Here is a 10,949-nt window from a genome sequence, read left to right on the forward strand (position 1 = left end):
CAGCAAGTAGCCTTGAGCCAGACACACCGCACATTTATTTTTGAATAATAAATAAATGCCAAAGGAAATACAGGAAAGAAAACATTCAAGAATCCAAGACACTAAAGTGCTTTCAAACATAAATTCAAAAGGACTAAGAAGTTGGATCTGACCTTCAGACAGTCTCCAGATACTTAACAATTGCTTAAACATGGCACCAGGTGATTTCAGTGAAGGAAGGGAGTATGGCTTTCTTTTCTTGTGTTTTGTTATGTTTTTTTAAAAGACAGGGTTTCTATATGTAGTTCTGGCTGTCCCAGACTCACTTTGTATACAAGAATGGCCTTGAACTCACAAAGATCCGCCTGTCTCTGCCTCCCCAAGTCCTGGGATTACAGGTGTGCACCACTGCACCTGGCTGAGTACGGCTTTCTTTGCTGTTTATGGGTCGAATATTCAACACATATCAAGTGACTCAGAACACAAAATTACCACCTACCATGAAAACAAGAATGTCCTAGATCCAGCTCAAGGAAAGGTAATATAGCATTCACTCATTCACTCATTCATTTGTGTAGAGGCTTCTCCTAGGAATGTAAAGCAATTATATTCACACCTGTAACCCAAGCACTAGAGAGGCTAAGGAGATCATGAAATTGATTGAGGCTAGCCTGGGCTGCACAGCAAGACCCTATCTCAACAAAACCAAGCCAAATGTTCTAACTTAGAGTAAAGAAATTAAACCAGCCCTCTTAATGATTGAACTACATCCCAAATGATACCAAGTAGTAATTCTCTCTCTCTCTCTCTCTCTCTCTCTCTCTCTAAGGTCTTTTTGTTGTTGTTGTTGTTGTTGTTTCAAGCCAGGGTTTCTCTGTGTAACCTTGGCTGTCCTGGACTTGATTTGTAGACCAGGCTGGACTCAAACTTACAAAGATCCACCTGCCTCTGCCTACCTGAATGCTGTGATTAAAAGTGTGTGTCTCCATGGTCTGGGTTCAGTAAGGTTTTGTATAGCCCAGGTTGGCCTCAAACTGGGATGGTCTTAAACATCTCTGATCCCCTCTCCACCTCCTGATTGCTGGGGACTACAGATATTTGCCACCATGCCTGGTTTATGTGGTGCTGGGGATTGCCTTCATGGGTCCTATCAACTGAGCTACATGATACGCAATCCCTAAAATTGTCTTTGAACTTCAAGTCTTCCCTGCTCAAATTCTATGAAGGAGAAACAACATTTTAGACCAAAATAACTGGTTCAAGAAGTTGTTATCCACTCTAGAATTAAATGCAACTTTCTCTAAGTCATCATTTATCCAATATTGTAGTGTTGACTTTTATCCAGATGTTTCAGGAAGAAATTCAAACTGAAGGTGTTTGTCTTCGACCATTTTTGTCTCCTGGAAAATATGCATATTTCCAACTTTTGGGGGAGCAATCTGTCAGTCTCATGAGGCTCCCATCTTTGGGGGCTGGGCATGAGAATGTCCCTGAGCACTGGACAGCAGGGGCATCTTCTTTGCCTCCTGCCTGGAAGAGCTGGACAGGTCAATAGCCACATCTTCCAAGTTATCCTCAGGGTTTAGGCTTGTTTCATCTGGGCCCCTCTCAGGTCCGTCCTGACCCTTATTAGCACCTTCTTTAAGATGGTCAAGGACCCAGAGTTTTGTCAGCTTGTCTTCACTTTCTGGTTTCCTCATCCCTGTAGACTTTTTATGCATCCCTGGAAAATAAAAAGGGAAAACAATAACAATGTGTTGTTTTGTTTTGTTATTTGTTTGGAATTTTTGTTGTTGCTGTTGTTGGTTGGTGATTGGTTGGTTTTATTTTGAAACAGGCCTCTCTATGTAGTCCTGACTGTCCTGGATATCAATATGTAGACCAGGCTGGCCTTGAACTCAGAGATCTGCCTGCCTCTGCCTTCTGATTGCTTGGATCAAAGGCGTGTGCCACCACCTCAGGCTCAAAAACATTTTAAAATTCAGTAACTAAGTACCTAACTTTCCTTATCACTGTTCTTTCACTCTCTCTAAAATTTAATATGTCAGTGTTCCTCTGGCACCTAGAGGAGAGCTGCCAGGTAACTCACTCATTAGGGTTTGAAAGATTCTATTTGTCAGCTGTCATTCCTGCAAAATTGTTGTGTTGGGTAACACAGTGATTTCATGTTTGTTTAGATAACAAAGTGACTCTAGTTCAGCACTTGCCTGTGTGGCCGAGGTCCAGTAGAGGCCAGCAAGTACTACTATTTGTGTGGATTTCAGAGGACTCACTTGGTTCTCCCTTCCCTCCACCTCTCTCTAATCTTGTCCTCTGACAAAGTCCGGGCTGCATTAACCACGGCATCTCTGCTTGGTAGCACAGCACCTGGTAGGAAAACTGTTTTCTGAAGTTTCCCAACCTAAAATCCCACTATGATCCACTTAACTAATTCACCAGGAGTGCCGAGCCAAGCCTACAAACTCTGAATGCAAACAGTAATAAGGGATAGGAGCCCAGAAAAGGGCTTGGCCTCACCAGGAGAGGCACTCACTAATCAGGACCTGGACCTGACCTACTGCTTCAGCAGTTCAGACAGAATTGGATGCTCTAGATTCTCCCTTCTCTGCATGGCCCTATTACCTTGCGCCCTAAACCCTATGGCTTCTAAACTTTTTTTTTTTTTTTTTTTTGAGACAGGGTTTCTCTGCGGAGTGCTGGCTGTCTTGAGACTCTGTAGACCAGGCTAGACTCTGCCTCCCAAGTCCTGGGGTTAAAGGCATTCACCACCACGGAGGGCTCTAAACTTTCTAGCAGCATTCACCACTTTGAAAATGTGTATCAAACACAATGCAAATCTATCTGTCCACTTGTAAGTTTTGAATACATACTTACCATTGTGACTAGCCTAAGGGGAATTTCCCCACACATTGCATCCACAGTTCCAAAGAAAATTAAGGCTCGGAATTAAAGAGAAATTTAGAGGTCAGACTGGGCCTAAAGCTGAGTGAGAACCCCGCCCGCCTCTCTGGTCTTGCTTTCAGGCACCCATCTTACCTAGAAGCCAGGGTGCACAGGAGCCCCGCAGGCTGTCTGCGGCGTTGAGCACAGAGTCAGGCAGTGGGATGCAGTGACGCACCATGGCCCCATAGAGCCCGTACTCAGCCATCACGCTGCTGCCGCCCCAGCGCTTCTCTCGCTTGCGCCATTTGGCCCTCCGGTTCTGGAACCAGACCTGGTTAGAGGCAGAGGGGACGCCAAGGGACTCAAGGAGAGATGCTTGTGAAAAGGGGTGCCTGGAGGAAAGCGTACACTCCAGGACTCTGGGTCTACCAAGGGCACATTCTCCGCCCACAGGCCTGCACCTCCAAACCCACAAGGACTCAGCATCCTGGGTATGAGGCCGGAGCCACTTTCTCTGACGTTTTCTAAGGAATCAGAAAGCAAAAACAAAGAATGAAAAAGACCCTTTCCTGCAGTTTGTAAGAGGGCTGCCACAGAATGTCTGGGGTTTTCTGTTTATGAAATCCACAGAAGCACTTACGGACTTTTAGCCAAAGTCCATTTGGCCCCTTCAGATCTCAGACTGATGGGTGGCTGCTATTTCTCTTGAAGAAAAGTACATTAATTTAAACAAGATGACAAGATATCTTGAAGTTTAGAGCAGTGAGTCACTGGCAACTCTCCCAAAGAGTGTATCTGCCAGCACAAGAGAACTTTCGGGGTGGATGCCCATATGGCACGGAAGCCGGCCTACTCAGCTTCACATGGTGATTTCTTAAAGAACTGAAGATGAAAACTAAACATTTTTACTAATGTACCTTCATGCAGTTTCTAGGACAACACACAAGTGTGTGGTTTTTTAAAGCATCATTTTCATTGTGACATTTTACTTTTGTGCACGAGTGTAGAAACTGGTGTGCCACAGCACACACATGGAGGTCAGAGAACAATTTGCAAGTGTTAGTGCTCTCCTAGCAAGTGGGTCCCAGGTATCCAAATCAGGTGTAGATAAGTCATGGTAGTGACAGAAGCCTTAAGCTACGAGGCCATCTTGATGGCCCACAACTGTGTAATGTTTGAGGCTTGGTTAAAGATAATGATAGAAGAAAAAAAATGATAAAAAGGCTAGAAGGAGCCCTGTAGTGCCTTAAACTAAGTCATTCTCAGTTCTCGAGTGAAGAGGACTGCGCTGGGCTGTTCTGAGTGGCTGTGGGCTGCTCGCTGTGTGTAGGAATGATACGTTCTCTGCCGTATCTTCAGGAAAGAGAAAGGACAGCACTGGACACCTGTATCCGGTCTTCAGGGAGCTCCGTTTTCACAGCCAGCATTTCCCGGGCATACACATCAGGGTAGTGGGCCTCTCCAAATGCCTTCTCCAGTTCCTCCAGCTGATGGGCAGTGAAAACTGTCCTGCAGAGAGCCGGAAACATGCATGAAATATGCCAGAAAGGTAAAACCCATTTACAAACCCACAGAATCTTGTTTTTAAAATTGTACAGCTTCTCCTGTAGCCTCCCGAGAATTACAGGTCATCTTTGAAAATGGCTGTGTGTGGTCCCCGCTGTCCACCGGCAGACTTCTGGGCCTTCTACATATTCTCAGATGCTGTTATCATAGATGGTTGTGTCTATCTGAGGAAACACAAGCAGGCAGCCTGGACCCATACCTGTGCCTCCGCTTCTTCCTCTTGCCCAGGCTAGGGGACATCTTTGGGTCACTCTTCTCTTCAAATGGACTGTCCCCATCTGTTGGCATAAAAAGATGACTCTCTGAAAATGTCAAAGGTTTTGCTATGTTTGGGGCATTTTAATGTGAGGGTTAATGCTGTGTGTCTGTTGAGAACGTACTTAGTGATATGCACAAGCAAAGATGGCACTTCCAGACAGCCTGCATCACTTCAGTTATTCTCCATAAATAAAAAGACAACAGTAAGTAGCTGGTATTGCTGCCCATCCAGATCACACAGGTCGAGTTGTGGTGCTGAAGCTGGAATCTAAATTTCACATTCCGTAAACCCAATGCTGATTGGCTGCTAACTGCTTCAGCTGCCTCCCCTTCATGTCCACGCAGACATTTCTGAGAAGCGGGATTTTGGCATCAGAATCTTTGTCAGAACTCACCCAGCCCTGAGGCACCCATCCCAGTGACATGGTCCAGGAAGCTTATGCATCCGTAACACCCATGTCCCAGTGATGTTAGGCCCCCTGGAAACACCACCATTCAAGTTTGTGGTTATCTCTCCCTATTCACAAAAAGATCACAGGGTAAGGAAAGCTAGAAGCCAAACTATTACCACATTCATCACTCAAAAGTAGAATTGTCCCCCAAATATGTTTTAAACGAGTAAAGACAAAAGCAACGGAAGAACACCAATACTGTTCTATATCACTACAAAACGGCATATTTAGATTATAACATTTGATGTTGTGCTATGGAGTGTCCGGAAGCAACTGGATACTTGGGGCGAGGAAGTGCGTGAGAGAGCATGAGAAATGGCTGCTGAGACATGCGGCAGACATAAAGCGCTCTGTGAGTCTGGAAGACTTACTATGCCCCGAAGTAAAATAGTTTTATATTGATTTATGAAAGTAATGGTATTTGCATATATTGGATTTATAACCTAGTATTTAAATTAATGTCAACCGTTTCTTTTTTTCTTTTAAGGGGACAGAATTTTTCACCAATCTGTTCCTGCAGTAAAAGTCCCGCAGAATAAAATGTACTTGCATTTTACCTTTCCTTTTATTAATATTCGGAAAAGCCATCCTATGAAGATAGCTTTTGGGGTTTTAATGATACAACATATAGAGGGTTTCGTTTCATCCTACAGAGGAGCAAAGCAGAGGAGATAAATTTGGTTCCCCGCTGAGAAACCCGCAGGCCCTCTTTGCTCATCAGACTTCCTTCCCTCTGGCGTGGTATCCTGGCTCCGCCTGACAGCGGTTCACTGGATCCGCGGGTTTTGTTTGTTTGCTTGTTTGTTTATAATTCTCTCCCCTCGGTCTCACATCCCCCAACCTCCTAATCTCTTGCCCAGAGGAGTGAATGTCTTTGCTGCCTTCTCTCTCCTCACAATCCACCAAGACACCCACCCGCCCGCCCGAGAAAAATACGTGGACTCCCGAACAAAACGTGAGCCTAACTACAATAGAGTGGGCGGATGGCTTCTCTCACCTGCGGATATTGCGGGGAGAGTGATTAAAAAAAGAAAGAAAGAAAAGAAAAGAAATTGAGGCTGGAGACCGGGAACCCTTTTCTTAGCTAGCACCCGGAGAGGCCAAGAGTTCAGTTTGCCGTTAGCACTCTTAAACTAGCAGGCAGTTCTGTCGATTCTGCCTTAGGGATACAGGACCCCAGTCTACGCGATCACTCGCCACCCAAAGACCCTAAGCGCTGTGAGAAATGCGCCGGCGGGGCTGGTCACAGGGTCTATCGGAACCCTTGGTGGCTGTCCCCACCGCCTGCGGGAATGGAACTTGGGAGCAGAGGCTGGGGTTTGGAGACCAGCAACGGCAAGAGGCACAGAGGATCCGTCGGGGCTTGCGATCTCTCTGGGATCCCAACCTCCCGAGATCTGGAGTGTCTGGAAGGGCCACCAAGCGTTACCCAAGCGCTTCCGGACCTTCCGAGGTTTGGGGGCGGGAAGCGTTGACTAATTACCCGACGTGGAGACGCTCTCGCTGCGCTGCTGGCAGCCTAGCGCAGGCGGCGGGCGCACTGGGGTCGGGGCGACGGCAGGCTCCGCTCCTGCAGGCGGCAGCAGCCTCAGGTCTGCGAAGAGCAGGCAGCGCGCGCGAGCAGCGGCCGCAGAGGGGGGCTGAGCCCCGAAGCCGCAGAGGAGGCCCAGCCCCAGCGGGAGAGCCCCGCGCGGGGGGCAGGAGCCGCAGAGTCCCAGCCCGGACCCCGCGGCCTCCGCCCGGGCTTCACAGCCAGATCCTAGCCCGGGCCCCGCCGGGGTCGGCAGATCGGCCTCCAGTCCCAGCAGGTCGCTGATGGCGAAGCTTCGAAGGCGAGAGCCGGTGGCAGGACAGCCTGGCGCCAGGGCTCTGCTCCTGCAGCCTCCATCCGCAAGCGCGTCCCGTCCGGTCATGCTTCTCAGCAGCCCTGTAGGCCAGGGGAGAGGAGTTGAGCTCTTCCAGGCCACCTGTGCGGAGACCCCTTTTATGCTGGAGAGGCCGTCAGGGAGACCTAGACGGCCTAGAAGGCGCCAATCAGCAGGGGGCAGACGAATCTAGGCTCCCACCAGCCAGGTTCAGACGCCACCAGCTCCCCTCCCCTGAGTTGCTGGCTTCCCAGCTGCGTCCTCCTAGTCACCTCCTTTCTCTCTCCTGCTGTCCCCTACCCACCCCCACTCCCTGGAGGGAGAGAAAAAGTGAGCAACAGGGCTGTGTTGTCTGCCCGCCCCTATGAGGCCCACAAGTTCCACATCTTGATGGGTCTCTTTTCTGGACAGCCTTGACCTTCCAAAACCTTTTCACACTCCCAACTGCCTGTAAGCTCTAGGGCGAGTTCCTAACCACATCCCCCTCATTACCACCCAAACCACGCCGGCTGGCATCGTCAACTCAGCGCCCAGGCTGAAGCCCTGGAGGAAAGAAGTTGACATTTTGTAATTAACCCACCTCGGGCCACTCCCCCCTCCCAGCAGCCAAACCCTTCGCTCACTAGATATTTAAGGGCTGGGCGTGAACGCGACAAATTCACAAGTTCTCTGGAGCTACGAAAGGGGCAGAAGAGAGGAGGCGAGGCAAAGATTGCGGGCAGGTTTAACAGAAATACACACAGCCCAGTGAGCAATGGATTTTTACGTAGGCAACGGATACTGTTTTAGTATAACGGTGTACCGTAATTTATTCAGCAATCCTAAACGGGGTCGGGGCGGGGAATAAACGGGGCCATTTATTGAAACTCCTCACTGAGACTAACAAATTACTGTCTGGTTTTATGAATATTCAAAGACAACCTGATTGGCACGTGGGAAATTTTAAATTTGTTGAAATTGGAGCTAATTAAAACGTGGGGGGGGGGGGCTGGAGAAATGACTCAGAGGTTAAGAGCCCCGACTGTTCTTCCAGAGCACCGGAGTTCAGTTCCAGGGCCCACATGGCGGCTAGCAACTGTCTTCGAAGCTTCATAGGCAAGAGTCCGTGGGAGGACAGCCTGGTGCCAGGGTGCCCTGCAGCGTCCGTACGAAAGCAGGTCCCGTCAGGTCCTGTTTCTCAGCCGTCTAGGCCAGGACGGGGGAGTTGAGGCCTGCCTGGCCTGCCTTCCTCTGCAATTGCAGGAGCCCCAACACCCTTACACAGACATACACCAATGCACGTGATATAAAAAGAAATTAATTTAAAAAACACGCGGAAGAGCCACTCCTTTCTCAGGCTCCAGCCCAGGTGCCCTGCTCTCTTGAGCTTCTCAAAATCTCCTGGTTTCCAAACCAGACAGCAGAGACCCACTGGACTCGGCTCCCGCTTCCTCCACCTAGGACCAGGTCAGAGCGCTGCCCGGCGCGGCTTCCTTGCTGTCTTCGCTGTTTGAGGGGCGCCACCACTAAGCCGGAGGATTAAGCAAGGGGCTCCAAGAAAGACAATGACAAGAGGCTGCGCATTAACTTTCCATTATTAAAGGAAGACCCAAATCTCCCCTCCAAGCTGTTCTGACGGATTAGCAAACCAGTAACTTTCCTTCAGGATAATTGTCCGTTGATTTGCTCGCGGGAGGGGTGGATGGGAAGATGGAGAGGAGTCCTTTCCAGCTCGGCTGGAATGTTGCCGAATTTTACCTCTAGATTTAGGGTAAGTCGGCAGAGATGCAAAGCCTTGCCAACTAGCAGCTGTGATCTCCTGTAAATCTGAATTTAGGTTCGCAGTTAAGGAACTTAGGAGTGTGCTCTCTTGGAGTCTGATGTAACCTGGTAAGTGATTCAGCCAGTGTCACCCACAAGTACAAGAGGCTCCAAAGACCTTGCCACAGGTTGCAGCCAATCCAGGCCTCATGCTGCCTTCTCCTAGGTTAATCTACTTCAGGAGGTGGAGGTGGCCTCCATGTGACAATCTCACCACACCCCAAGTAGATGTCAGAGATACAAAGCAACACCCGACCGCAGCTGCCGGGGCAATTTAGAGCAGATATGCTCCCAACTCTCTGAGGAAGGTCTTACCAAATAAACCCATTTTGCAGAGATTATTCAAATAAATAAAATTGTCTCGTGGAACATGGAAAAAGAAATGAGGACAGCGAGGCAGATCCTGACTGAGGAAGGAGCTGGATTAGGGATCTAAGGGGCTAAGAGGTCCTGCTATTCCTAAACAGAAGCACCCTAACGCTGCCCAGCTGGCAGGATGAGTGGAGCCTTTGGCAGGAGAGCTGGACCTTTGGGCACCTTTCTGGCAAGGGAAAGTAATGTCAAAGAATCTTCTCATGGACCTTCTAGAGGTCTCAGAGAGTAAAGGCATTTTCTACCAAGTCCAACTACCCAAGGAGTCTGGAACAACGTAGTGGAAAAAGACAGCCTACTCTCTCAAGCTGTCCTTCAACTTTCACAATGAACCGCTCCAACACAAGAAATCCTGGGGCTGGGGGAAGGAAGCCGATCGCCTTTCATGGTCCCCCTTCTACTAAGGAGCACTGTGCCTCTGCAGCCCCACTGCTACAGCAACTCCAATACCTGTCGCCAAGTGATGGAGACCCAGGAGCAAGAGACGGACATGCTCCACTCAGCGTGCTTGAGCACTTCAAGACAGGGAAGCTAGAACTGGATCTGACCCGGAGGCTGCCCTCACAGGATGTCCACACACACACCCCCGCCCCGGAGGCAGATGAGGACTTGAGTGGAGAGATTTGCACCTCACCATGGAACACTGACAGCCCGGTGTGGACTCCTCTTGGACTTCCCACACCATGTGCAGATCTAGGGCCAGTGTCTGCTGGCTCTGCCACCCTCTTTGGAACCCTAAATCTATTGAGGAGTTCAGATCCGTCTTCATCTGCCAGGATTATCTGGGATTTAACTAATCAGAGTTTTTCCTCTCATTATTTGCAGGGAAGGTTTCCAGATCCTCTCTGTTGCCAACTACAAATGTGCCAGGCCACCACGTCTCCAGTTTGCCCAGTTTAGGTACATTGTAGCCTTTTATAGACCAAGGCTGGGGTTTGTCCAACTGGGGCTGGTCCACAGAAATGCTGCTGGCCTGGCTGTCTATACAAAGTCTCAGATGTTACAGGAGTGGGATAGAGTGTAGGGCACTCCTAGTCGCTTCTCTGCCCCTTGTTAAACATTGTTCGGGCCCAGTATGTGGCTCGTGCCAGTAATTCCAGTACTTGGTATGCTGAGACAGGAAAATCAACACTCGTTGGAGCCCAATAGTTCACCTGTGCTACATAGTAAACAAGCAAACAATCTCAAAACCAAACCAAACAAACAAAGCTGTAAGAGAGCTGTTTTTCTTGTTCCTACCACTTTCCTTGGTCAGCCTGCCTGCCCTCCTCTTCACCCTCATCCCACCTCTCAGCTGCCTATCTTTTCCTGGGTGTTCTCTTGACTCTGAACCAACCTTGTCAGCGAGCCGCATATGACAAGAGTTAACAAGTCCTGAAAAACTCTGGATTGAGAACAATGGGGGCGGATTATATATACTCTGTTCTACCACAAACATGTACAGTGCACTCTGAGCTGAAAGGTCCTGGTAGGCCTGTTCCCAATACTCACTAATGATCACATTCTACATTACTTCCTCCTTCCCACTCAGACTCCTCTCTTGTTTGCACTAGGTCAGACTCAGATCCTGATGCAAATATGGGCTGCTAACCCTTTAAGCCTCATTGGAGGGAAACTTCCTTCTGCTGACAGAAACCCAGAACACATTGGTGCAGGGCATGGCTGCCATACCCTGCCCTCCACCTAGGGGCAGGGCTTCTCTCACAGAGGCCCTTCACTATACAACCAGACATCTTGGTTCTATAGGCCCTTTTGGGGGCCCTTTTTCTCCCTT

At 49.0% G+C, this 10,949-nt stretch overlaps 1 protein-coding gene across 1 annotated transcript; it reads right to left on the reverse strand.

Annotated features, from left to right (window-relative positions):
* Positions 1 to 1,427: 1,427 nt before the first annotated feature.
* Positions 1,428 to 7,051, reverse strand: Vsx1 (visual system homeobox 1). The gene is made up of 5 exons (XM_055602562.1): positions 6,622 to 7,051; positions 4,628 to 4,706; positions 4,248 to 4,371; positions 3,016 to 3,193; positions 1,428 to 1,702 (listed from the first exon to the last, which is right to left on the reverse strand). The coding sequence occupies exons 1-5, from the start codon at positions 7,049 to 7,051 to the stop codon at positions 1,428 to 1,430; spliced, it is 1,086 nt and encodes a 361-aa protein (XP_055458537.1).
* Between the last annotated feature and the right edge of the window lie 3,898 nt (positions 7,052 to 10,949).

The sequence above is a fragment of the Psammomys obesus genome, unplaced genomic scaffold (genome assembly GCF_907164565.1).
Source record: "Psammomys obesus unplaced genomic scaffold, mPsaObe1.curated_primary_1811, whole genome shotgun sequence".
Classification (NCBI taxonomy): Eukaryota; Metazoa; Chordata; class Mammalia; order Rodentia; family Muridae; genus Psammomys; species Psammomys obesus.

Excerpts from the sequence above, each read along its gene's own strand:
- Vsx1 (XM_055602562.1), bottom strand. The coding sequence starts at position 7,051 with ATGACCGGACGGGACGCGCTTGCGGATGGAGGCTGCAGGAGCAGAGCC. Across the intron at positions 4,707-6,621 it reads CGAGAGCGTCTCCACGTCGG|ATGGGGACAGTCCATTTGAA; the intron begins GTAATTAGTCAA and ends TTATGCCAACAG. Across the intron at positions 3,194-4,247 it reads TCCCTGAAGACCGGATACAG|GTCTGGTTCCAGAACCGGAG; the intron begins GTGTCCAGTGCT and ends GCCTCTAACCAG.